The sequence below is a fragment of the Eublepharis macularius genome, chromosome 6 (assembly GCF_028583425.1).
Source record: "Eublepharis macularius isolate TG4126 chromosome 6, MPM_Emac_v1.0, whole genome shotgun sequence".
NCBI lineage: Eukaryota > Metazoa > Chordata > Lepidosauria > Squamata > Eublepharidae > Eublepharis > Eublepharis macularius.
In genome coordinates this window covers 104,919,905-104,943,323 of record NC_072795.1, presented here as the reverse complement: position 1 = coordinate 104,943,323, position 23,419 = coordinate 104,919,905, and the positions used below count along the sequence as shown (strand labels likewise).

At 40.0% G+C, this 23,419-nt stretch overlaps 1 protein-coding gene across 1 annotated transcript; it reads left to right on the top strand.

The window, feature by feature from the left end:
• The first annotated feature begins 5,260 nt into the window (after nt 1-5,260).
• On the top strand, nt 5,261-21,789 carry LOC129331688 (gastric triacylglycerol lipase-like). The gene is made up of 10 exons (XM_054982120.1): nt 5,261-5,528; nt 8,759-8,859; nt 10,921-11,038; nt 11,549-11,744; nt 13,945-14,054; nt 15,164-15,300; nt 17,283-17,429; nt 18,686-18,757; nt 19,946-20,014; nt 21,253-21,789. Exons 2-10 carry the CDS (start codon nt 8,770-8,772, stop codon nt 21,484-21,486), a joined length of 1,173 nt encoding a protein of 390 aa, XP_054838095.1. The 5' UTR covers nt 5,261-5,528; nt 8,759-8,769; the 3' UTR covers nt 21,487-21,789.
• Nucleotides 21,790-23,419: the final 1,630 nt, after the last annotated feature.

The window sequence follows — 23,419 nt, the reverse complement described above, 5'->3', positions numbered from 1 at the left end:
CTTTCTATCAATGGGCTAATAGTTTCCAATCTGATCTTCCTATGTTTCAGGCAGTTAAAAAAGATAAGTTCTAGCAAGTCAGTCTCTCACAATGGGTAGGAGCAGAGTTTCAAGGAATAAGGAATTGCTTTAAACCTTCCTTTCAATACTGTAGAGGGCAAGGGCAAGCTTCTGGCTAGCGTAAAAGCCCTTTTTGAGTTGTTTGATTCAAGTATAAATAAATGGCAGGAGCTGCAATATATCTCTTGTCTATAGGAGAGATAAAGCCTGAGAACTAAGTATATCCATTTGGTGGATATGTCTCTTTCGGTGTTTATCCCTCTTTGTTTAATGAGTGATTTGGCCTGGTCTATCCCCCAGTTCAGAAGAGCTTGGGGAGATAAACCTAGTGTTTCGATAGACTTTAAAACTGCCTTTTACCAACTAGATTGAAATTGATCCAGAAATAGTAGAGGGAACAGCTCTTGGAGATATATGTTTCCCATCAGCCATTTGAAAATTGAGAGAATACAAATTCTGTTTCTAGTCTGACCCAGGAATTTGACACACATTTGGGCACTTGCAGTGTAGCTCTAAGAAATTTGGACTGCACTCTCTCCAGTGGAGAGAAGGAAGAGGATGGTGGCCCCAGGAATGTTCCATATAGTAGCTGAGCCAACGTTTTAACTTTAAACAATCTAAGAGCGGCTGGTACATAATGCCCCCCTTGCGACTTGTAAAATTTCAGTATGCTATTTGTGGTTTTCTCTCCTGCATCAGTGACAGCTGCTGTGAATAATTTTAGACAAAGAGGCTTGTAGGACTACACCCAAATATTTGAAACTGGTAACTTGTTCTAACTGGTGTCCTTGAAGCTCCCATTGTCTAATCTTTTCTGGTAATTAATTGAGATATGTTCAGAATCACAATAAAGGGAGAATTTCTTCAAGGCTTGTTTCAGCCCGATGGGCATTCTTGAAAGTAATACAACATCATCTGCATATAATAACACATGAATGTGCTGATTTGTTAACTTGGGAGGGTGAAGTCCAGGGCCATTCAAAAAGTTTACCCAATTATTAATGTAAAAGATAAACAAAAATGGCGCAAGAAGACAACCCTGCCTAACACCCTTGTAGGTTTCTATGGGGTCAGTCAAATGCCCATTACCTCACTCTGGGCTCTTTGCTCGTGAATGGCCCGAATGAGATACAACAGACATCTGTCAATGGAAGAAGACTGTAGTTTTTCCCATAATCTAGTTCTGGAGTCTGTGTCAAAAGCTGCTTTTAAGTCCACAAACGCTGCGTAGAGAGTGGTTTGGCCTCTAATAAGCTTATTTCTCGACCAGATGTTGCAGCATCAAACAATGGTCTCATGTTGATCTACTAGCTACTAGCCTGCATGCTTTTCTACAATTATATCCTCAGATACTAGCCAGTTTAAGACTTTCTCAAGAAGATGTTTTGTATATAACTTGCTAACAATGCCTAATAGACTAATCGGTCTATAGTTTGACAAATCATCTTTCTTTCCCTTCTTATGGAATGGAACTTCTACGGCCATACCCCAATCTTTGGGGATGTGTCAATGTCATCTACAGAGGTAAATAAAGAAGCTAAGAAGGTTGCCCACCAGTCCTTATTTGCTTTGAATAGTTCTGCTGAGATTCCACCAAGCCCAGAAGCTTTAGCATTCTTTAGCTGGCAGATGTAAGCTTTTAACTCTTCGGCTTATACTGGGGGCCAATTGGTTAAATTCTCTATCCATAGAGCAGGAGGAAGTTGTATAGTATCTTCATATATTTTTGTAAAAAAAAAATCCATCTGTCTGGAGGAATACAGGAAGCTAAAGGAGAAGCAGCTGTGGAAGCATGGTTGGACAGTAGTTTCCAAAACAAGGATGCATTTTTATTTTTAGCTGCTTTGATTAAGTTGGTCCACTGTGTTCTGGTGTATTCTGGAGTGAGTTCCAGAAGAATCCCTAATGATTTTACCAGGTCATCGTATATTTTTAGAGGGTTTTCTGGATTCGGGGAGGCCTTGAAGGCTTGGCAAAAAAGTTGTAGGTTTTCTGCTGATAGAACTTCTTTCACCTTTTGGTCAAGCTTGGGGAACCATCTAACATGAAGGCCTTGGCGTTCTAGTGAGAGGATGCTGATGGGATATATAGGTTTCATTGCTTTAATGTCTAGGCAGGCTTGAAGAAGTAGTGAAAAATGGAAAGTGATTTGATTGTCTTGCTTCCTGTAGCTTATTTGAGTTGGATTAGCAGTTGAAGAAAAGATTTGTTGCCATTTGCAGGTAATGTGATCATCCTTTCTTGAAGAATCTGCTTTTGTTTGGGGTTGTCTTCATTAATGCTCAGAGGTTTAAGTATCAGTCGTCCTAATCTGGAGGTGATTTTTGTTTGATCCATAGGCAGAAGGTTTGAAAAAGAGTTTAGGAAATCTTCGATTGTGTTATCTGGTGCAAAGTTTTCTAGATCCTGAGCAGATCGAATGGGCAAGTTGTTCCAGTTTATTGGTTCTTGTTGAGGGTCTTCCGATGAACAATCTTCAGTTAATTTGTCATTTGCTTGTGACATTATGAAATTTGATTGTTTTTCCAATAAAGGAGATAAAACTAGATTGTTAAATACACGAATCGGAATAATTCCTTTAGTGTGCAGATAAGATTTCCAGTGGAGCTGGCTTGCAACTGCCCAACTTAAGACTGTATTATGAAGCAATTTGTTTGACATGGATTAAGGATTGGATAACGTTGAAAAATCGCAAGCTTCTGGCATTGGAAGGTTATAAGAAAATATTTGGATGGCATGCATACCTATGGTACGATAAAATAAAAGCGGACTCTCTGTTTCTGCATCACTATATTAGAAGAAGCCTCTTCACAATCTGGAAGAAATATAAGATATATCTGGAAGATCAAATCCCCTCTTGGGTGGTCCCATATGAAGTAATAGACCCGAGAACTGTCGAGAATGAACAGCAACGTTTAACTTATAAGGAGATAACACAAATACAATATTCAACATTAAGAATAAAGTCACAAGAAGAATTGTCTCCTTGCTATAGTTGGTTTCAATACAGACAGATAAGGGATCTTTATAAATCGGACTGTTCAAGGGGAGGAATAAGAATGGAAAATACAGAATTGGAAGAAGTAATGCTACAAGAAGGCAAGAAACAAATCTCAAAGATCTATAAGATACTTCTAAAATGGTACACTGCGGATGAAACAGTGAAAGTACAGATGGTGAAGTGGGCAATAAATTTTCATAAAGAAATAGCAATGGAGGCATGGGAGCACTTGTGGAAGAATACAATTAAGATTACAACGTGTACGAATATTAAAGAAAATGTATACAAGATGATATACAGACGGTACCTAACACCAAAGAAAATTGCGCTGGGGAACGCTAAAATGTCAGATAAGTGCTGGAAATGCAAAAAGCACGAAGGATCATTATACCATATGTGGTGGACTTGTGAAGTAGCGAAGCAGTACTGGGGAGATATAATAGAAGTAATTAATGAGGTGTTACAAACCCAAATAAATAAGAACCCAGAACTGCTGCTACTAAATTTGGGAATGGAGAATGTTCCAGTGCAAAATAGAACATTGTTATTTTATATGACAGCTGCAGCAAGATTACTGTATGCGCAGAAATGGAAAGTGCAAGAAGTACCTACTGTAGAGGACTGGATTTACAAATTGCTGTACATGGCAGAGATGGATAAAATGACAAGAAAACTTAAAGACCTAGATCCGGGACACTATTTGGCGGACTGGGCGAAACTGAAACAATTTTTGGAAAAAAAATGGGATGTGAAAGGAGAACTGTGGCAGTTTGAGAACTTTTGAAACAAGACATTTTAAACAGAAGAGAGAAGTGACTTTACCATTAAGAATTTATATCTATTTTAATCTAAGCTTGGATTATAATATAGCAGAAGAGGGATGAAATTTAGAACTGATTTTTTAAAGAATAAGATAGGGAGGTTATGATAAGTAATACCTTTATCAGAGTATATGAATAAGGGAATAGTTAAACAAATATACTGATGGGGCATACTATATATACTATTATGTTGGTAGATTAGATTGTATATTATATAATGAATGTGCAGTATGGTGCTGTGTGCGGTGCCACATTGGTGGCAGGGTGCACAGTAGGGGTGTTAATACATATTATAATGACAATAGTATATTTGACAGAATATATGTTTAAAAGAAATAGAATATGTTTAAACTAAGACTTTTGTTATATATTATATCATATCATACTGGTCTATATTGAGGGGTATAAGATTTATACTATATTGATAGTATAATTGATAGATGTATATTATACTGATAGAATATTTGATAGTATAATTGATAGAAGCATGCTATATTGATAGGGTATTTGATATATATGATAGAATACCTGGGGGAAAAAATTAGAATGTGCTTAGACTAAGGGAATTATCAAGTAATAAGAGGGGGTAAGGGTTGGAAAGCTGTTGGAAGTCGATAGAGAGGGGGGAGGAAAAGGGTGGGGGATAGGGTTAATTAGATATTGAGGGAATGTATGTATTGAATTTGAAAAGTATACTCACCAATAAAATTTTCTAAAAAAAAAAAAAAAGATTTCCGGCGGAGCAGTGTGGAAGGGATCCTTGGGCTTTCAAATGAAAGCAGAATTATCTATGTTTGATTCTGATCATAAAGTGTCTCTTCATGGATCAGGTCTAGAGAGGGAAGTCTCAAATTTAGGAGGGTGCTTAAATGATATCAGGCCTGGTGTTTAAATTTTGAAGCTGGAACCTGGCCCCTATAGCTGCATACCACCAGCCATACTTTAAAGGGCTGAACTTTGAGTTGAAAAGATGAGCTCTTAGCCTCAGAGTGTTGCTGCATGATAATACTTTCGTTTTCTCCTTCATATCTGATTTGGGACTTTTTCTGTATACTAGGTGAATTGATTATATTTATTGACCATTTGCACACATTACTCCTATGTTGTTCGAGTCTTTCATTAGGAGCTGGAGCAATTTGTCTAGCTTTACACTTAAGTAATTAATTTTTTCAAATATAGTATTAACCATTTGAGTGGTCAAATATAAGAGTTCCTTTAGAGCATCAACAATAGCACTGTTCTTAACCTCATAATTTCTTGCTTGTAGTCCTGTAATAGAAGCACCTCCTTTGTGTTTACCCTCTTCTCTGCTGTTCGTCACTATTCTCTTCAAACACAAACTCAGCCAGCAAAGTGAATCTGTTTAAGGTTGGGATCTCAGCCAATAATTTATTTCTAGAGATAAAGGAATCATCCAGCTTAGTTTGTTTACAGGCTGGAGGTGTTACCTCTTCTGCCTCTCATTCTCTTTTACTTTTACCCATTGCTGAATCAAGAGCTCATAGTGCTCCTTTTAAGTCTTCTGTGTAGGAAGTTAACACTGATTAAAAATACTGCTTGCTGAACAAAACAAAGTCTGCCACAACTCACCAAGTTGTCCCAAGTTGTTCCTTCCAATAAGGGAGTCAGCCACTGAAGCTAAGAAGGTACGGAGAATTTATGTTACTCATTACTCTATTCTTGTCAGCATCCTTATCAGCAAGAGAGGGTAGCAAAATAAAGTATATCAGTGGGGGGGGGGGGGGAGAAAGCTCCTGTTGTTATTCGAAGTAGCAAATACTGCTCTTGGTAGCTTCGAAAGAGAATCCCCCCTGCTGCCTGCTGGCTGATAGTTTAAAGAACCCTTTCCTGCCACATGCAAGGGGCAGGACCCTTTAAAAACCCCACAAACTGACCTTCCCAATGTCCAATACCCACCAAATTTGCAGGAGACACAGTCCTCACTATCCTCCAAAGACCACTCCCCCCCCCCAAGATTCAGAGAGATTGCACCCCAGGAAAGGCATGATCCATGGGTTCTTCCCTTTGTTGTCATTTTCTCTTCAAAGTGGCAAAAATGGGACTCTCTAGTGGAAGCTACTTTGAGGGGTTACAAAGTGACCTTCCAAAAGTAGCTACCTTCCAACAGGCAGTTCCGTTTTTGCCACTGTGAAGAGAAAATGACAACAAAGGACCCATGAATCATGCTTTTCCCAGGGTGCAATCCCTTTGAAACTTGGGGACAACAATGTTTGTTTTCCAAATTTCTGCTACCATGCCCTCTCTTTCACTGAACATCCTAACTATTGTTCATTATTCTGCTTTGCTCTGCGAATGTCCTAGCTGTTCATTATATTGTATTTTCATTTGCACTGTGTAATCTGCTTTGGATCTCAGTGAGAAAGACGGACTATAAATAACAACAACTACTGCTAGTACTACTACTACTGGCTACGTATGCAGATGTATGGGCAGATGGATAATCAATTAGGTTTTCCTGCTTTAGAATTTCCGAAGTGGGAAAAAGAGTCAGAAATAAGCAATTTTCGAAGCAAGCCACTTCAGAAATTGCTTATCAACCCACTTTGGTATGCTCCGTGAAGATTTGGAGCTTGCTGAACCTCCCCCACTGCTTATTTCACCCGATGGGAGGGGGAAGAGGGGGTTCCCTTCTCCCCCTTCCATCCGGTGAAATAAGGGGGCAGCTGCTTCCTGCACTTCAGCTGGGAGGTGGGGGAGCTCAACTCCCAGCTGAAGTTTAAAGCACCCATTTGAGACTTCCCCAGGCTTCAGCTGGGAGGGGGGAATCCCCGCCTCCTAGCTGAATTTTAAAACCCATTTCGGGGCTTCCCAGGCTTCAGCTGAGGGGAAATCTCCACTTCCCAGCTGAAGTTTAAAGCCCCTTTCAAACATTTTAAATTCAAACCCCGAGGCTGGCTCCAGATGACCAGTGGAGGAAGGAGCTCCCTGCCAGTCAGCTGAAGCCAGTCACTTCGTTTGAAAGCACCCCAAAGCTTTCTGAAGCAATCCAAATCCCTTCATGAAGCTTTGATTTGGCATTTCCAAATCGGGGCCAGCATGCTGAGTCCGATTTAGGTATTTATCCCGAATCGGAAACTCAAATCACACGCCCCTGATAATCAAGTCACAAAGCAAGGCAACTACATGAGAACATCACACAAGCTGGAAGATCCTTCCCCCACACAACTGACTCTTTATGACGTGATTCATATTATTTGAATAATACAAAATTTTTATTGAGAAAAAGATGTTGTTGGTGATATTTTGTGTGACATTTCATTAACTATTAGTTATAGATTGGATAATGGTATTGACTGCTGATTAGTAATAAAGGTTACACATAGGATACTGACCTGTGAGCTAACCTGTATTTCAAGGTTGACTTGCTCTTTACTGCAAGGTTATTTGTTTGTTTGTTTGTTTGTTTTTTTATAGTCCGCCTTACTCACTGAGACTTAAGGCGGATTACATAGCGTGAGATTAGTACAATCAGTATCGGGAACATTTCCATACAGCATCAAGGACATTTCTATACAGTGTTAAGGACATTTCCACAACAATGTCATAGGATTTTACAAAGACGTAGCATTAGCAAGGATCCAATACAGAGTTGAAGAATTGCTGAAACAGAACATAATCAATTCTAGGAATGACATTAGATGAACATGAAGTACAGGTAGTATAAGAGTACATATTCGAGCAACAGATAATATGCAAGGCAACATAGTGGTGAAGTCTATGGTCCCCAACTCATTAGTGACGCATTTGAGACCCCTCCCTATAATACTTCCCTCTGATCTGAGTAAAAAGCCTTTTTGAATATTTCGGTTTTGCATCGTTTGCAGAAAGCCAGGAGAGTGGGGGCTCTCAGGCAGAATGTTCCATAGGATGGGGGCCACCACAGAGAAAGCCTGTGTGCAGGCTGCTGTTAATTTCGCCCATGTGAAGGCTGGCACTTGCAAGAGACCCTGTTCAGATGAGTGAAGCTGCTGTGGAGGGACATAAGGAGTGAGGCGATCTCGTAGGTATGCTGGGCCAAGGCCATGAAGAACTTTGTTTGTAATGACCAATACCTTGAATTGAGCACGGTAGCTGATAGGTAGCCAATGGAATGACTGCAGGTCGGGGGTGATGTTCATGCTCCTGCTTGCTCCTGCTAACAGTTGGGCCACAGCATTTTGCACCAATTGGAGCTTCCTAGTTAACTTAGATATATCTTTATCACTATCAAACATTCTAGAGAGATTTACTTCATCCATAAATATTTCAGGGTGAGTAATACAGAATTCAGGAGAACCTGCTCAAAGTAATATTGCTCTAGTAAGATTTTAAAATCATTGCTAGCTTGTTAAATGTATATGATAGTGATAGTTTCCTTTGCAAGGAGGCTTTTTAACCATGCTCTGAACATATTAGATTTTAAGTTTAAACAATTTCTGCTAAACAGATCGGGGGGAAACAGAACAGTAGCAGAGAAAACACTGAAATGTAATGGGATGCAAAAGATGTATATGTATTGTTCATGATATAGCCAAGAGATATTATTATATTGGCATATAGAGTAGCATGGATTCTCTCTCTCTCTATTTGTTGCTCTGTCCAGCACATTTTTATCTCATTATATTTCCAGGGAGCTCAAGGCTGTGTACATGGCTATCCTTCCACACTGTCAGATGCACCCTGCTTATCTGCTATGTATGTCTATTGCACGCTGTGTTATAGATGCATGCCTCTAATGATGACCCTATGAAAAATGCACTTAATTTTGTAAGGTTGATAGTTTTAGAATGACCTTCACAGAATACAAATAACATAGTTATATGAAATCCTACCAGAAAAATCAAAACTAATGTGCTAATATGGTCCATCCTTACAGGTGAACTGAAGATGTGGCTAGCTCTTGTTTTTATGTTCTTGCTTTATGGCTCTGTGTCTGGTCTGGATGGAGAGATAGACCCTGAAGTTTCTATGACTGTGGTAAGTAATACTGTAATACTAGAGTCTTGCTCTTTTCTACTGCTACAGACAGACTAACATGGCTACCCATCTGGTGGTAAGTCATGTTAATGCGAGAGAACTTGTACAAGAAAGAACCACAGAAACTAGAACTACTCTGCCTCAAAGAAGTCACTGCTCTAGAGTGATGTATTGAAATGTCATAATGAAGTAAAAGGTAGTGGCTAATTGCATTGCTCAGTGGCTTGCAGGCATCTCTATTTATTACTGTCTTCCCAAGCCATTCTACAGGGACTGAAAGAGCTTGGAAGAGGAAAGATCCTGTCAAACAAAGGTGTGTGGGAGTAAGAGGAGGAGAGCTTTCTCATCTCAATTACCTGGTCTCCTCTTTCTGCCTCCCTCCCTTCCATCTGACTATTTAGGGAAGGTCTCAGGCCCCAGTAAGCATTGTTTGGCAGTGACCAAGTCTTTAGGAGCCCTTCAATTGCATAGCAGCAGCAATCAAAGCCTGTCTTCACTCTTTGGGTTGCAGTGGCGGTATTAGCCCCCTATAAGGGTCATACCTGCTTGCTTTGGCATTCATGGTGCCTCTCTTCCCTCCTTTGGCATGTATAGCACTACGAAAGGTGGAGATTGATGGCTCCTCCTCTTCCCTTCTCCTCCTCCACCAGATAGTCAGCTGGCTGGCAGCATTGTCCATTCCCTAACCAAGCAGCCAACAAAGCAAACCAAGAGGGCTTGAGAGCAAGCAGTGCCCATCCCCTGTTCATTTGCTAATTCCTTTCTTCATTTCTCCCATTTATATCCCATTCTCTCTCTAAGCAGCTCAAGGCCTCCATACATGTTACAAAGTCCTCATGTTTGTTGGTGCAAAACACAAGGTCTTTATATTGGATGAGTAATGAGAGTTTTGTGCCTTTCAGGTGCCTGCTGGTCCTTTTTTTGCTTGCAGCCAGGGCTTTTTTTCAGCTGGAATGCGGTGGAATGGAGTTCCGGAACCTGTTGGAAATGGTCACATGGCTGGTGGCCCCGCCCCCTGATCTCCAGACAGAGGGGAGTTTAGATTGCCCTCCGCGCCACGGCGTGGAGGGCAATCTAAACTCCCCTCTGTCTGGAGATCAGGGGGCGGGGCCACCAGCCATGTGACCATTTTCTCCGAGGGTAACCCACTGAGTTCCACCACCTATTTTCCAAGAAAAAAGCCCTGCTTGCAGCCATAGTGTTTAGGTGGGGAGAAGCAGTTTCAGCCTTCCTCTAGCTTTTTCGTGTTCTCAGACTTCCCTGTGGAGCTGCTATTGTTTCTGTTGAGAAGATCATGTTTCTTATGTGGCTTAATGTAATTTTAACCAGTGGCAGTTCCACAGGGTAGTCTGAGGATGTGAAAACAGTGCAGGGGAGGGGAAAGCTGAAGTTGCTTCTCTCCACATCTCATGTTTCCAAGCAGAAAAAGGCCTGTGGCATAGAAGTCCAGAGGCACAAAGTCCTGGTGTTGTCCACCAATAAACATGAGGACTTTTAAAGATGTAACAAAGCCACCAGTGTGGCTTACATTGGATGAGTAATCTCGTTTCCCCCTCACAACAACACTGAAATAAACTAGGCTGACAGAGAATGACTGGTCCAAGGTTGTCCAGAGAGTTTCATGATCCAAGCAAGGACTTAACTTAGGTTTTCCTAATTCAAGCCTAATGTTTTATCCACTACATCTCAGTAGCTTTCCTAGTAGAGGGTTGCCTGGGGAGATGTGTGAATAGCAATGGTGACTGGGAGCAGTAGCCATCATTTGTTTCCCTGCTACTCCATCCATGTTTATGCTGGAAAAGGGGCTTGCTGATTAACTTCTTGCTAAGTGTCCCAAAAACCTGGAACCAGCCCTTGGATTGGAGAGAAGGGGGAAAAGAGACAGCTGCATGAGTAAGGGAAGACAAGGATTTCATTTCCTCAGGACATGTGCTCCTGGTGCCTTATTCCAATTATCCCTGAAACATCTTAGGAAATATGCACTAAGACACTTGCTCCATCACTGGTTTTCATAGTTTGTTATCAGTTTGATATTTATATTGTACTCCTGTCCCACTGCAGAAAGAGATCATCAATTACTGGGGATATCCCTTTGAGGAGTATGAAATTGTGACAGACGACGGTTATATTCTCACCATACACAGAATTCCATATGGCAGAGTCAACCGTACAAGCCCAAGTATGAGTTTATTTCATAAATTATTGCTCAATCTATTTCCTACACATCTGTGTAGGAATAAACAATAAACAAATATTCTTTGCAGCAGAGAATGAAGTTTTCAGCCAAAACAATTTATGCAGTTTTACTATTATTATATCTTTGAGAATATTTACTCTCAGGAGCTAATCTATTTATGTTCACCTTTTCTGCACATTTTGAAGGTACAGAAATTGAAATTAGAGAAACATTTCAGTGACTACACTTCTCCTGGGGGGAGGTTGCTCCAGTGGAACACATCACAAAAATGACTATTCATGGTTGGTTATAATAAGCATACAGAATCTTTCATATTAAGAATGTATAATCTAAAATGACGTTATTGTCAAAGTTTGGGGATAACAGTGAAGAGCTTGAAAACGTCTTTAAAATATTTGCAGTATCATTTTTTATTGTAATTAAAAATCATCCAGAACTTAATGTTCACAATCTTAACACGAAACACTGATTATCTGGTGCATTTTCTTTCAGATCCATCACCAGTGTATTTGCAGCATGGTGTGCTTGTAGATTCTTCTACCTGGGTCAGCAACCTTCCCGAGAACAGTCTGGGTTTCATGTTAGCAGATTCTGGATTCGATGTTTGGATGGGAAACAGTCGAGGGAACTTCTGGTCCAGAAAACATGTGTCTCTTTCAGTAGATGACGTCAAATACTGGGAATTCAGGTAGATCATTTTCCAAAGCAATTCTATGGGCATTTTTTTCAGTCAAATGGATGTTAGGTCTCGACAGTTCAGAGGTGGAGAGAGTTCATTGTTCCAAGGAGTAAGTCTAAGAACAGGGTTTTGTTATGGGAGATTTTTGTAATAGTACTCTGCTTCCAATTTATATGTCCTACCACTAAACCATATATATTTCAAGCCATGAAACACAGTGGTTACAGAAGAAGAATGGGTTTATTTCTTTCATGGAATAACCCGAGATGCATTCTCCATTAGGGGGAGACATGTGTAAAGACCAGTCGCATTGGATGGCCTTATATATCTTTCAATGCTGATTGTTTACAGAATAATTGCTATTCGTTTACAGAATAAAAGATCAAAGGTTAGAATGAAACCCTGTAAAAATGATGCATACCCCTTGTCAGACTGATGAAGAATGATGCATTTTCCCTGAGAACGTAACATCTGACAAGCTTCAATGACAAATGAATTATACAAACATTTGAGAAGCTGGACCCATGTATCTGATATATTCCTTGGGAAGGAATTCATTCAAGGTTGAAATCTTACTTATTTAATTAGAATAACCAAAACAACAAAATGTTTACACATTTCTCAGTGACCTGTCTCCATCAGAAGAGACATAGGGCAAATCCACACGCCCTTGGAGTGTCCCAGCGTTGCGCTAAATGTTCGCTAAACACCTAGAAGTATAGCATCTTTCTAGCACAATTTTAGAAATCGTGCTAGAAAGATGCTATACTTCCAGGTGTTTAGCAAACATTTAGTACAATGCCAGGATGTGCCAAGGGCGTGTGGATTTGCCCATATGTAACAAGCAGGAAGAAGGTATGTGACATTTAGAGCAAGGCTTTATTACTTGTTTACAGATTTCTGTGTGCTGTAGCTTGAATGTATGCTCAGAATAGGATTTTATTAAATGGGTCCTAAAACTTCCCTAACAGGTTTTATCCAAAACATCTGGGTATTCAGGTAGGTTGTACTTCCAAAGCCATTTATGAAAATTATTGATTTGAGCCTGTAAGAGATAATTAAGGAACTATAGATCAGAATAGTAAAAAATATTTAGGAACTTTGACATAGCTGTAGAGAGATTTTATAATTTATGAACTGATGTCAGCAGAACTTGTGCCAAAACTTCCCTAACAGTGTGGACTCTTACCTCAATTGGACAGTCTGTATTTCCTGAGTATAATGCAAATGTTGGCCTAGTTGCCCCGAGAACACTTTCCCTTCATCCACTGACCCATTCATTGAATATGTCCACTGACCCATGCAAACTGAATACCTCCAGAGTTTTGGAGGCAGGAAGGCAGCATGGTATAGCCCAAACTTATCAGATCTTGGAAGCTAAGCAAGGTTGATACTTGGATAGGGGACCAACAAGGAAGACTCTGCAGAGGAAGGCAATGGCAAACCACCTCAGCTTCTTACTTAGTGCATTGCGACTTGATGGAACATTTGCATTTAAAGACTCAGGGAAGTTTCAATCTAAAATACTCCTTTCAGCAAACACTTCTTGTTTTGGATTCATAGTATTTGTCCTGAAGCAATACTTCCCTTGCTCTTTAGTTACAGATCCATTTGTATAAATGGAGACCCACCCCAATCACATCTAAAGCAGGGGATAGAGAGTTTGATGTTTACAGAAAAGGGCCATGGGGTAGCTGAAGTCTCTCGTCACCTGCCAATTACTTCCTTATAGCCTCCTCCCCAACATCTCTCTCAAAGCCTTTGGTATTAGGAGCCCAACTTGGAACTTGACATCTGCACAGAAGTAAGCTATGGGTAGAGGAACAGTACTGTGCCTCCCAGCCATGGGTACTTTTTGCCCTAAAAATTAGGGCTACCCTCGGTGCTTTATATATGATAGAGGCATATCTACTTTGAACAAATGGAACTTTTGCTCTGATTTGAGCCCCGGTGGGTAAAGGAAAAAGTGAATGACTAAGGAAACAACAGTTTTGCAGAGCAGCTCTGGAAGTTCTTTAGGCAGAACATCTGAAGAATGCCAATAGAAGCCAGAAGAGATTAAATAAAATCAGTAAACAAATAAAAATTTCTCATTCAGTTGACACACTCAATTTTTTTAAACACGGAAATTGGGAACTGATATTTTACATCTGAGGCACCTGCTTTAGTATTCGCATATATCCAGCTTAAAATAATCTTTTCTTTGCAGTTATGATCATATGGCTAAATATGATCTTCCAGCAAGTATCAATTTTATTCTACAGAAAACTGGGCAACAAAAATTACATTATGTTGCCCATTCACAAGGAACCACCATAGGTAAGTTCAGAGCCTTGCAGTTTAACAAACAGATGCTTCTAATTTAGATATGTTCACTTGTAGCTAGTTTATCTCAGTGCAACTTTGACCTTAGAGTTAATATAGCAAAATGTTAATCATTACAATGTAGAAATATTCAAAATATAATTGGACTCACAACATGTAGAAGTCCTCCTATTTTTTATTGGCTTTTGGATCTCAAATAAGTGGAATTCTGAAAAAAACAAAGTTCGCAAACATTTCCTGTAGGAATGTGAATCAATGAGTAATCTTTGCTGCTATTGGCTGGCTTGATGCTTCCAGCCTGTTGTACTGAAATTCACCCAGAGGTTGCATTTTCACACATTAATGTTACTAACATGGAAGGAATTGATCTAATGTTTTCAACACAAAAAGAAACAGTGTTATCCTATTCCTAAGCAGGTCTAATCAGAATCCTTCTCAGGTTTATTCAGTGGATCTTAGACCCAGGGAAGTGTTCTCAGGGTGTTACTGAATGCACTGTTTATCACTGAGGCCCTTTTAATGTGTAAGACCAGGGACATCTTCCCCATTGGGGGACCCACCATGGATGTGGTGTTTGGACTAGGACTGGAATGACCCCAGTTCAAATCCCCACTGAGATTTTAGCCATGAAACTCTCTAGGTGACCTTGCACCAGTCACTCCCTCTCAGCCAATACTACTTTACAGGGTTGTTGTGAGAATAAACTGCAGGACTGGTCAATCATGTGAGCTACCCTGAGCTCTTTGAAGGAAGGTCAGGAGGAAAATGTAGATAGAAAGATTTACCAAAGTTATGACATGAGATGGAGCAGAGAAGACAGGGGAGTGCAGGAGAACTGGAAACAACTGTGAAACACCTTGGATTTCCAAACAAATTCCATTTCAAAATTTGTAGAGAGATATTTGTTGGGTATATATCTCTTTTGGCACATACAGATGGTTTGTAATTTTTTTTAAAAAAAATACTTGCTGTTATATCAGGAGAAACTGTCAAGAATACTTTGAAAGTGCCGCATGAATATTAAGCTAAATGTTAAAAAACATTAATATTAGATGTTTCCATAATAATGACATGCTTGCTTTGTTTGACATTTCCTCCTTCAGGTTTTATATGTTTTTCTACCATGCCTCAATGGGCTGAAAAAATCAAGGTATTCTCAGCCTTGGCTCCTGTAGCCACAGTGAAACATGCCAAAACTCCAGCAGCCAGGTTTGCATATGTTCCCGAGTTAACGGTCAAGGTATGTGATTACTTTGTATTGAGTAATTGTTTACTCAGTGCTGCTAGAGTTAGTTTTGGATCACAATGCACTGTCTGGTCTCATGTGAACTTTTCCATCTGTTGAGATCAGCCACAGTCTGGCAGCAACCATCATTTGGGCAACTTCATCCTAGTTCCAAACTTGGCCAGAAATTTTGTTGGACTTGTTTGTCCTTGCCTGCGCATCAGGTTTGCCGACAGGTGCCAAACTTCTTGCTCCTCCCCAAATATGTCACACAGCCAACAAAGGGTAAACGTTGCCCCTCCCAATCTATCCTGATGTACTATGAATGATGGGCGGTTACATAGACAGGCCTTCATTTTATGTTGTCTGAGGGTGCTTACTGATTTTCCATATCTATATTGACCAATCTGCCCTTTTACTGACATTACTAGTTATGAGTAGAGATGGGCACGAACAGCAATACAAACTTTAAAAAGGCACAAACAGCCCAATCAGCTGTTTGCGAACAAGTTGTTCATGAGGCCCCATTCTAAATGAACAGGGGGTCATTGCAAGCCTCGCTCATTGCTGTTCGTTGCTGTTCGTCAAGCCAGACAATCTGGCACCTGCAATCAATTCCCTTGGCAACCAGAGGCAGGGACTGCCTGAACTCTGTTTGAACTCCTGCTGTTGCCCTGGAAACCCCAATCTAAGACCAATTTAGCTTGATAGGCAGGTCTTCCTTTTAAGTGTGGAGCTCCAAATTTATTACAAGGGAGCAAAGAGCAGGGGGGAGAGGGGCTCCTAGCTCTGGTTTTGCAGACAGTGAGGGAGAGACAGTTGCTGTTGGCATTTTGAGAGAGAGACAGAGAGAGTGCATTGGAGCTTGAATTTTATTTGCGTGTGGTGGGATAGGGATCTACTTCTTCAAGTTGCAGGGCTGCTGCCAGGCTCTGGGCCAAGCTATTATTTATTATTGGTACCTTTCCTGCTGCCTGCTCAGGTAAGATTTCTGGGAGTGGTGCAGTAGGGATCTACCCCTTCAGGTTCCAGGGCTGCTGCCAGGCTCTGGGGCCAAGCAATTATTTATTATTGGTACATTTTCTGCTGTCTGCTCAGATAGGGTTTCTGGGAGTGGTGTGGTAGGTATCTTGATGGCTGGAGGAGAGCCTGCTGGCCCTCACGAACAACGAACAACAAACTTGTTCGTGAACAGGTCATGTTCATCAATGTTCGTTGTTCATTGTTCGTGGATGGCAACGAACAATGAACACCATGTTCATTTTTTTTCTGTCCGTGCCTATGTCTAGTTATGAGTATGACCTTACCAATCCAAGGCCAGGCCTATTTACACCACCCCTGAGAACAACATAAGGCTAGTGAAAAATAGTCCCCTAAAAGGTTAGTCATGGGAATCCAAATATTCCTGCTTGGCCTTGAGGTGACCAACTTATCCCACATTGCCTTGTAGAAGGGATGGTGGTAGAATCAACAGCATACAGGAAATATCTGTATGGGAGAGGTAGAGTGTATTTAGAAAGCTTCCAAAGTGCTTTCTCCCTTGGCGAGGCAATTAGCAGCCCGACCAATAATATCCAGCACCTTATTCAATTTTGAAGGGGCTGGGCCAGCACCATCCCAGACCTTAATGGCTGTGAATGCATGCCAGCAAAAATGTGTTGTTTCACCACATTTACTAAGCAAGAGGGTGGCTTATTTTATATATTTATTTAAGTCATTTTTAATATGTCTTTTCCCAACCAAGTTTAGCTAAATCTTTTGGTAGAATGAGACATCTCATCAAATAGAATCTGCAAACAGTTAAATGTTAAATAGTTCAAAGTCCAAGTTGTCATATGATTGAAATTCCATTTAACTTAAACTGGAGATATTTGTTGTGTGATATATACTTTACATAAGTGCTTTTTCAATTTAACTGTTTTTAATAGTTTTTGATATAAAATAGGAATAATAGAGATGATGAGTAAACTAATACAAACCTCTCTGAAATGTTTCAGCTCATCTTTGGCAAAAAAGAATTTTTGCCCACTAAGAATATCACTGATTATCTTGCTGCTCATGTTTGCAACCAGGACTTAGGCTCAAAACTTTGCAGTAACATCCTGTTCCTACTGTGTGGATATAATGTGAATAACTTAAATATGGTGAGTAGAATCTTTCCGTATTATGATCTGCATTTTAAACGCTGTTGCAACTCGCACCCTGTTCTCAGCCTGGGTAGCCAAGATAGTTTTGGGACACAGGAGTAATTTTCACATTTCAAAATGTGTTCTGGGAGTTCCATGTCAGTTTTTCCAGTGAGGCATATCTTGGCTCCTTGGACTGTTTTAGGTTAGGAAAAGATGGAGAAGATTTAAATGGAACCCATCACATGCCTGAGAGGTCATGGAACTCCCAGAAACTGTATTTGTAATATATGCATTGAAGATCAGAAGGGCTTCATAGGTTTGTGTTGGCTTTTACCAATGAGAAATCAAATTCCCTTTCAGACATTTGATTTTGGCATTCTAATGGGAGTACACACGATTCTTGATCCTTCTGCTATACAGAATTGCCATTCCCTTCCATAGAATTCAAGCCAAGGCACATAGGACTCCTGGACGGGCACTGACCAGACTCAGAGCCAAAACACACGTTAAGAAATACCTAGGTTCATCACGTGTTCTCTTATCTCAAGGTTTGCTGGGATCTGTAGGCATCCTGGAAGCTTAAAGTTTAGCATTTACAGAGCAGCAGGGAGGGAAATACAGGCGCCTGTATTTCCCTTCCCCTTTCTGCTGCTCTGTAAATGCTAAACTTGTTCTCTTACCTCAAAGTTTGCTTGGATCTGTAGGCATCCTGGAAGCTTAAAGTTTAGCATTTACAGAGCAGCAGGAAGGGGAAGGGAAATACAGACACTTGTATTTTCCTCCCTGCTGCTCTGTAAATGCTAAACTTTAAACTTCCAGGACGCCTACAGATCCCAGCAAACCTTGAGGTAAGAGAACACGTGCTGAACCTAGGTATTTCTTAACGTGTGTTTTGGCTCTCAGTCATACCTAACTTCACTATCATTGTTGTATCATGTGCCCTCTAACTGACCTCTGGGACATTGTGCCGAGCAAATGTGAAGAAAATGCTAAAGAGCTGCTGGAAAACAGGACTGTGTGAAGAATACATGACTTGGGGGAAATAGCGATACATTCTCAATGGTTTTGTGGAAGAATGGGGAAAAAGAAAAACAAAGCCTGCTCTTGCTATTTATATATCCTGGGATCCCATTTTATGCACATTCTCATGATTTATTGGACATATTGGCAATTCTATAGATATTACTATTGCAGTTCGCAGATTTTTCCTTGATAATATCTGGTTTGGACTATGAAGGAGGCAACTAAAATAACCACTTTCCCCCTTTCAGAGCCGACTAGATGTGTATCTATCACATGTCCCGTCTGGAACATCTGTACAAAATATGATCCATTGGAAACAGGTAGATACAAAATTTATCTATTGGCATAAATGGGTTGTATCCAAAGAGCCATTAGCTTCATGCTCCTTGCAGAACCAATTCCTTTCCCACCTCTCCCTTCTTCCTGCACCCTGGAAAGTCAGCTCCTGAAATGCAGGGCACCCTTAGAACAGTGAGAGATGTAGCTTAGGAGGGTGCATCTGAAGTGCAAATCCACAGAAATCACATATCCCCACCCCATGTGAGTGGAAATGCCTCCCTCTTGGTCCAAGGTTAATTTGGATCCAATTTTATACATAATGTGGTATATTACCCAGTTCCCCATCCCAGGCTTGGTTTCCTTTGGGCAAGAAAGCACTGGAGATCTGTAATGGGAAACTTGCTGGGTGACTTTTAGCCAATCATACACTCGCAGCCTAACTTACTTCACAGGGTAGTTGTGAGGATAAAATGGAGGAGAGAAAAAGGATGTAGGCTGCTTTGGGTTCCCATTGGGGAGAAAGGCAGAGTATAAATGAAGTAAAATTTAATTTTAAAAAAAATAATTATAACTACGTAAATAGAATACAGGTGGGGGCAAAGAGGCATATCTCAAGGGCAGTCAATCTGTTGCCTCATATTAGGTCCACAGAAAGTGATAGAGAGAGACGTTCTGTATGCCCAGCTTCTTCATCTTCAGTCAGTTATCAGATTTCTCAAGCTTGGATCCTCTGGAACCTTTCCATGGGCCTAAGGATTTCCACCTGCAGAGCGAGAGTTTCTCATCTCCTCCTTCCTGCTGCAGTCCAAAATGCCACTCAATATACAGTTCCTGGGAGATGTGGGTAGAGTTGCCAACTCTGGGACGGAAAATGCCTGGAGATTTAGGGGTGGGGCCTGGGGAGGGCAGGGTTTGTGGAAGAGAGGTACCTCAGCAGGGTATAATGCCATAGAATCCACCCTCCAAAGCAGCCATTTTCTCTCAGGGAACTGACCTCCATTGTCTGGAGATCAGATGTAATTTCAGGGGCCTCCAGGCTCCACTTGAAGGTTGGCAAACCTAGATGGGGGAATTATAGAAATGAGTATTGATTACATATCTGGGAACATATTCTGCTACTATTAACACATTGATGAAATGTTAGTATTCTCTATCGACCTTCATATTTTTTCCAGTGCTACTGTTTGTAATAAAAAAGGCATATAGCTGACATCCATCTGTATTTTTAGGCAGTCATATATGGTAAACTCCAAGCTTATGACTATGGGCAGATAGGAAACCTGCTTCATTATAATCAGGTAAATATTTCTCTAGGATATTATGCTTTGTTCTGCCTCCAATGGTGTAGCAGTCTTTCCTTTATGTAATTGTAGAGGTCATAGAAGCCTTGGGATTGCCTTCTGCAATCATGTGATCCTTGGTAGCGCTTAATTCCCTAGCAGTTAAAACAAGTCTAGACTGCTGGAAACTTTAGGTGAAAATAGACATTACATTACAACGGTGGCCATTATAAGTTCTTCAAGTGATCTTGGCTTTGAAATCTGTTTATGTGTATAAACAGCTGAGAAGTCAAACATTGACTCAGTTGTAATCTCTCTCTCTTCCTCCCTATGCTACAAGTGAGCTGTCCATCATTTATAAGTATTATAAATATTTTTAAAGTATATTGCCCATAAATTCAGGGAGATTTACAATATCAACAATTAAAGCCAATGAATCATAAAACACAGTCAAAACTAGAAGATATATCAGCAGTCAAATCAGTAACAGTCCCACAGGAAAGCTTTGCAAATTGGGGGTGGTGGTGGTGGAGATTATTACTTTTTAAAAAGACAACTAAGGATGCACCTTCCTCACCTTCTCTTGGGGGTTATTCCAAAGTGATGAACACTGATATATATTTGTATGTGTATTCTTCCTTCTTTGCTTTATTAAAAATACATGAAAAAATAGAACCCCCCTTCTGCTCAATAGATGGATGGGAAGTGATATCACAGGTAATAGCCAATAGATGCGTTCTGCGCCCAGATTTTCCCTGATTCAAAACTGAACAACTTGTAAATGTTATAGAACTGTTTTTTAAAGTTTTCCACAAGATAGACAAAGATACATTCTAGACATGTCTACTGAGAAGTAAGTCCTATGATAATTATTGAGGCATACTTCTAGGAAAGTGGGTTTAGGATTGCAGCTGATGTACAGATGGTTTCAGGCAGTGCTTTTTTTCTAAAAAAATGTTTAGGGGTACTCTCAGTTGGAGTTGGTGTAGCTGGAATTCCAACATTTTAAAATTTTTACTTTCTCCCATTAGATTCACAAAATGTTCAGGGGTATGTGTACCCCTGCGTACCCCCAGAAAAAAAGCACTGCTTTCAGGAAGCCTCTACTGCTCTTAAAAACGTCAAGTTTGGTTTCACTCTAAAAGATTGCTTGCAGCTGACAAGGGGAAAAAAAAATAAGGTTTGGCTATGCATAAAGGCCTGGTTGCACATAGCCATGTACCTGAGCTAATTATCTTTTTCATTTTTCTTTCCAGATTCAGCCTCCTGAATACAATATAGCAAACATGAATGTGCCAGCTGCAATATGGGAGGGTGGAAATGATTGGCTTTCTAATCCTGCTGATAATGCCTTGTTATTCCCCAAAATCAAAAGATTAATTCTTCGCAAGATCATTGAAAATTGGAATCATTTAGATTTTTTGTATGGTCTTGATGCCCCTAATCAATTGTACCATGACTTGCTTAATGTCTTAAAGCAGAATCCTTGAGAGACTTTGTCATTCTGATCAGGTTGCTCATCTATGGCTTTTCTTGCCTGTTTGATTTCTTTTTTAAAAACATCTGATTTCTTTAAAAAGTACTCTATGAAAGTTATGAATGCTGGCTGTTACATTCAGACTACAATACCAATAAATTGTTATTCATCACCATCATCTGTCAAATGCTCTCATTATTGGGGTGTATGTAAATACCACCCTTTTATATTACTGTTTTAATTAACTATTTTAATGTTGTGCTATTTTTATTAACAATGTTAACTCTGTAATTTTGTAGTATTCCCTCTATGCTGGTTTTTGACCGTATAATACATTTGATTTGATGATGAATAAATTGTTATTAAAATGCAGTTATCCAAGATGCATCTGTATCTGCATTAGGGCTGCAGCTGCAGATTGGGAAATTCCTGGAGATTCTGGGGGTGAAGCCTGGAAAGGACAAATTTTGGGAAGGTGAGGAGCCTCGACAGGGTGTAATGCCATAGAATCCATCTTCCAAAACAGCCATTTTCTCCAGGGGAACTGATCTCCATTGCCTGGAGATCAGTTGTAATTCCTAGAGATCTACAGCCGTCATCTGGAGGTTGACAGCCCTAAGCCCCATTCTAATAGGAATTGCATGGTTATTCCAGCCACTCTGGTTGTTTTTGGACTGCTCCATCTCCACTTTTGCAGGTAAGATGGACCGCAGGTTTACATAGTACATTGACAACAGTTATATTCATGAGCAAGCATTGCCAGCATGGCAAATATTGACCCTAAACATGGGGATGGAAGATATAAATGGTACCTGGAGCCATGTGGCGGCAACCATGCAGGAGCTGATCCTGGTAAGGTTTAAATAGGGTCACAAGGATATTCTAAAACATTTATAAAAGGAAGATGTACACATTTCAGTGAGAGCCATCAGTGAATGTGTTAGTGAAAATCCTTTTGAAAATAACATGGGTATCTATTGGAGGAGGGGGCTTGTGATCCCACTAAAATCCTAAATTTTACTGGTTTTTTTCATGTACCCTAATACAAATAAACTTCCAACTGATTTGCAACAGGTCTAGAGTGACTTCTGAGTGACCTTGCCAACCCCCTACAATTATTTCTGTTGGCATTCATGGAAAATGGGCAATTAGCCTTCTGCTTCATATTGGTCGATAATCAAATATAGAAGGTGCAGAAGTCTTTCCCAAGTTCCAGGGCAAGGTTGACATTGAGGCTTTGTGTTTTAAAAAAACACCCTTTAAACTCTAGTCTCCCATTTCATCAACTTTGTACTGGATTCTTGCTAATGCTATGTCTTTGTAAACTTGTATTTATTTTACCCTATGGCATTGTTTACGGAAATTCTTTGATACTGTATGGAAATGTCCTTGATACTGATTGTACTAATCTCACACTATGTAATCTGCCTTGAGTCTCAGTGAGAAAGATGGACTATCAATCAATCAATCAATCAATCAATCAATCAATCAATCAATCAATCAATCAATCAATCAATCAATCAATCAATCAATCAAGGAAAGAAAGAAAGAAAGAAAGAAAGAAAGAAAGAAAGAAAGAAAGAAATGCTATACCTCTGCGCCTCTACAAGACTATGGCAATGCACCTGTACCATGCAAGGATTTTTTACTGAGGGCTAATATAAATATTGCTGGACAAAAGACAAATTCATTAGGGAGACCGTGGAATAGCATCCCCTAGCATTTCTCCTCTCCATCATCTTTCTAAGCATTGTTTAAATATTAGAAAAAGCTGATTAGAAAAAGGCATTGGATACTTGAACACTGAAAATTCTATACATATATTGCGGGTTTTTTCTATGGGCCAACCAGCCCATATTGCAGCAAAAATCAAAACATGAGACTCAAAAACCTTTTTGATCTTTTCTAGCTTTCATCTGAATAAAAATCTTTATAAAATTTGGGAA

What these genes read in the sequence shown, in the direction of transcription:
- LOC129331688 (XM_054982120.1), top strand. Translation starts at nt 8,770, where the DNA reads ATGTGGCTAGCTCTTGTTTTTATGTTCTTGCTTTATGGCTCTGTGTCT. An exon ending in CTGAAGTTTCTATGACTGTG is followed by an intron (nt 8,860 to 10,920) that starts GTAAGTAATACT and finishes GTCCCACTGCAG; the next exon opens with AAAGAGATCATCAATTACTG. An exon ending in ATATGATCCATTGGAAACAG is followed by an intron (nt 18,758 to 19,945) that starts GTAGATACAAAA and finishes CTGTATTTTTAG; the next exon opens with GCAGTCATATATGGTAAACT.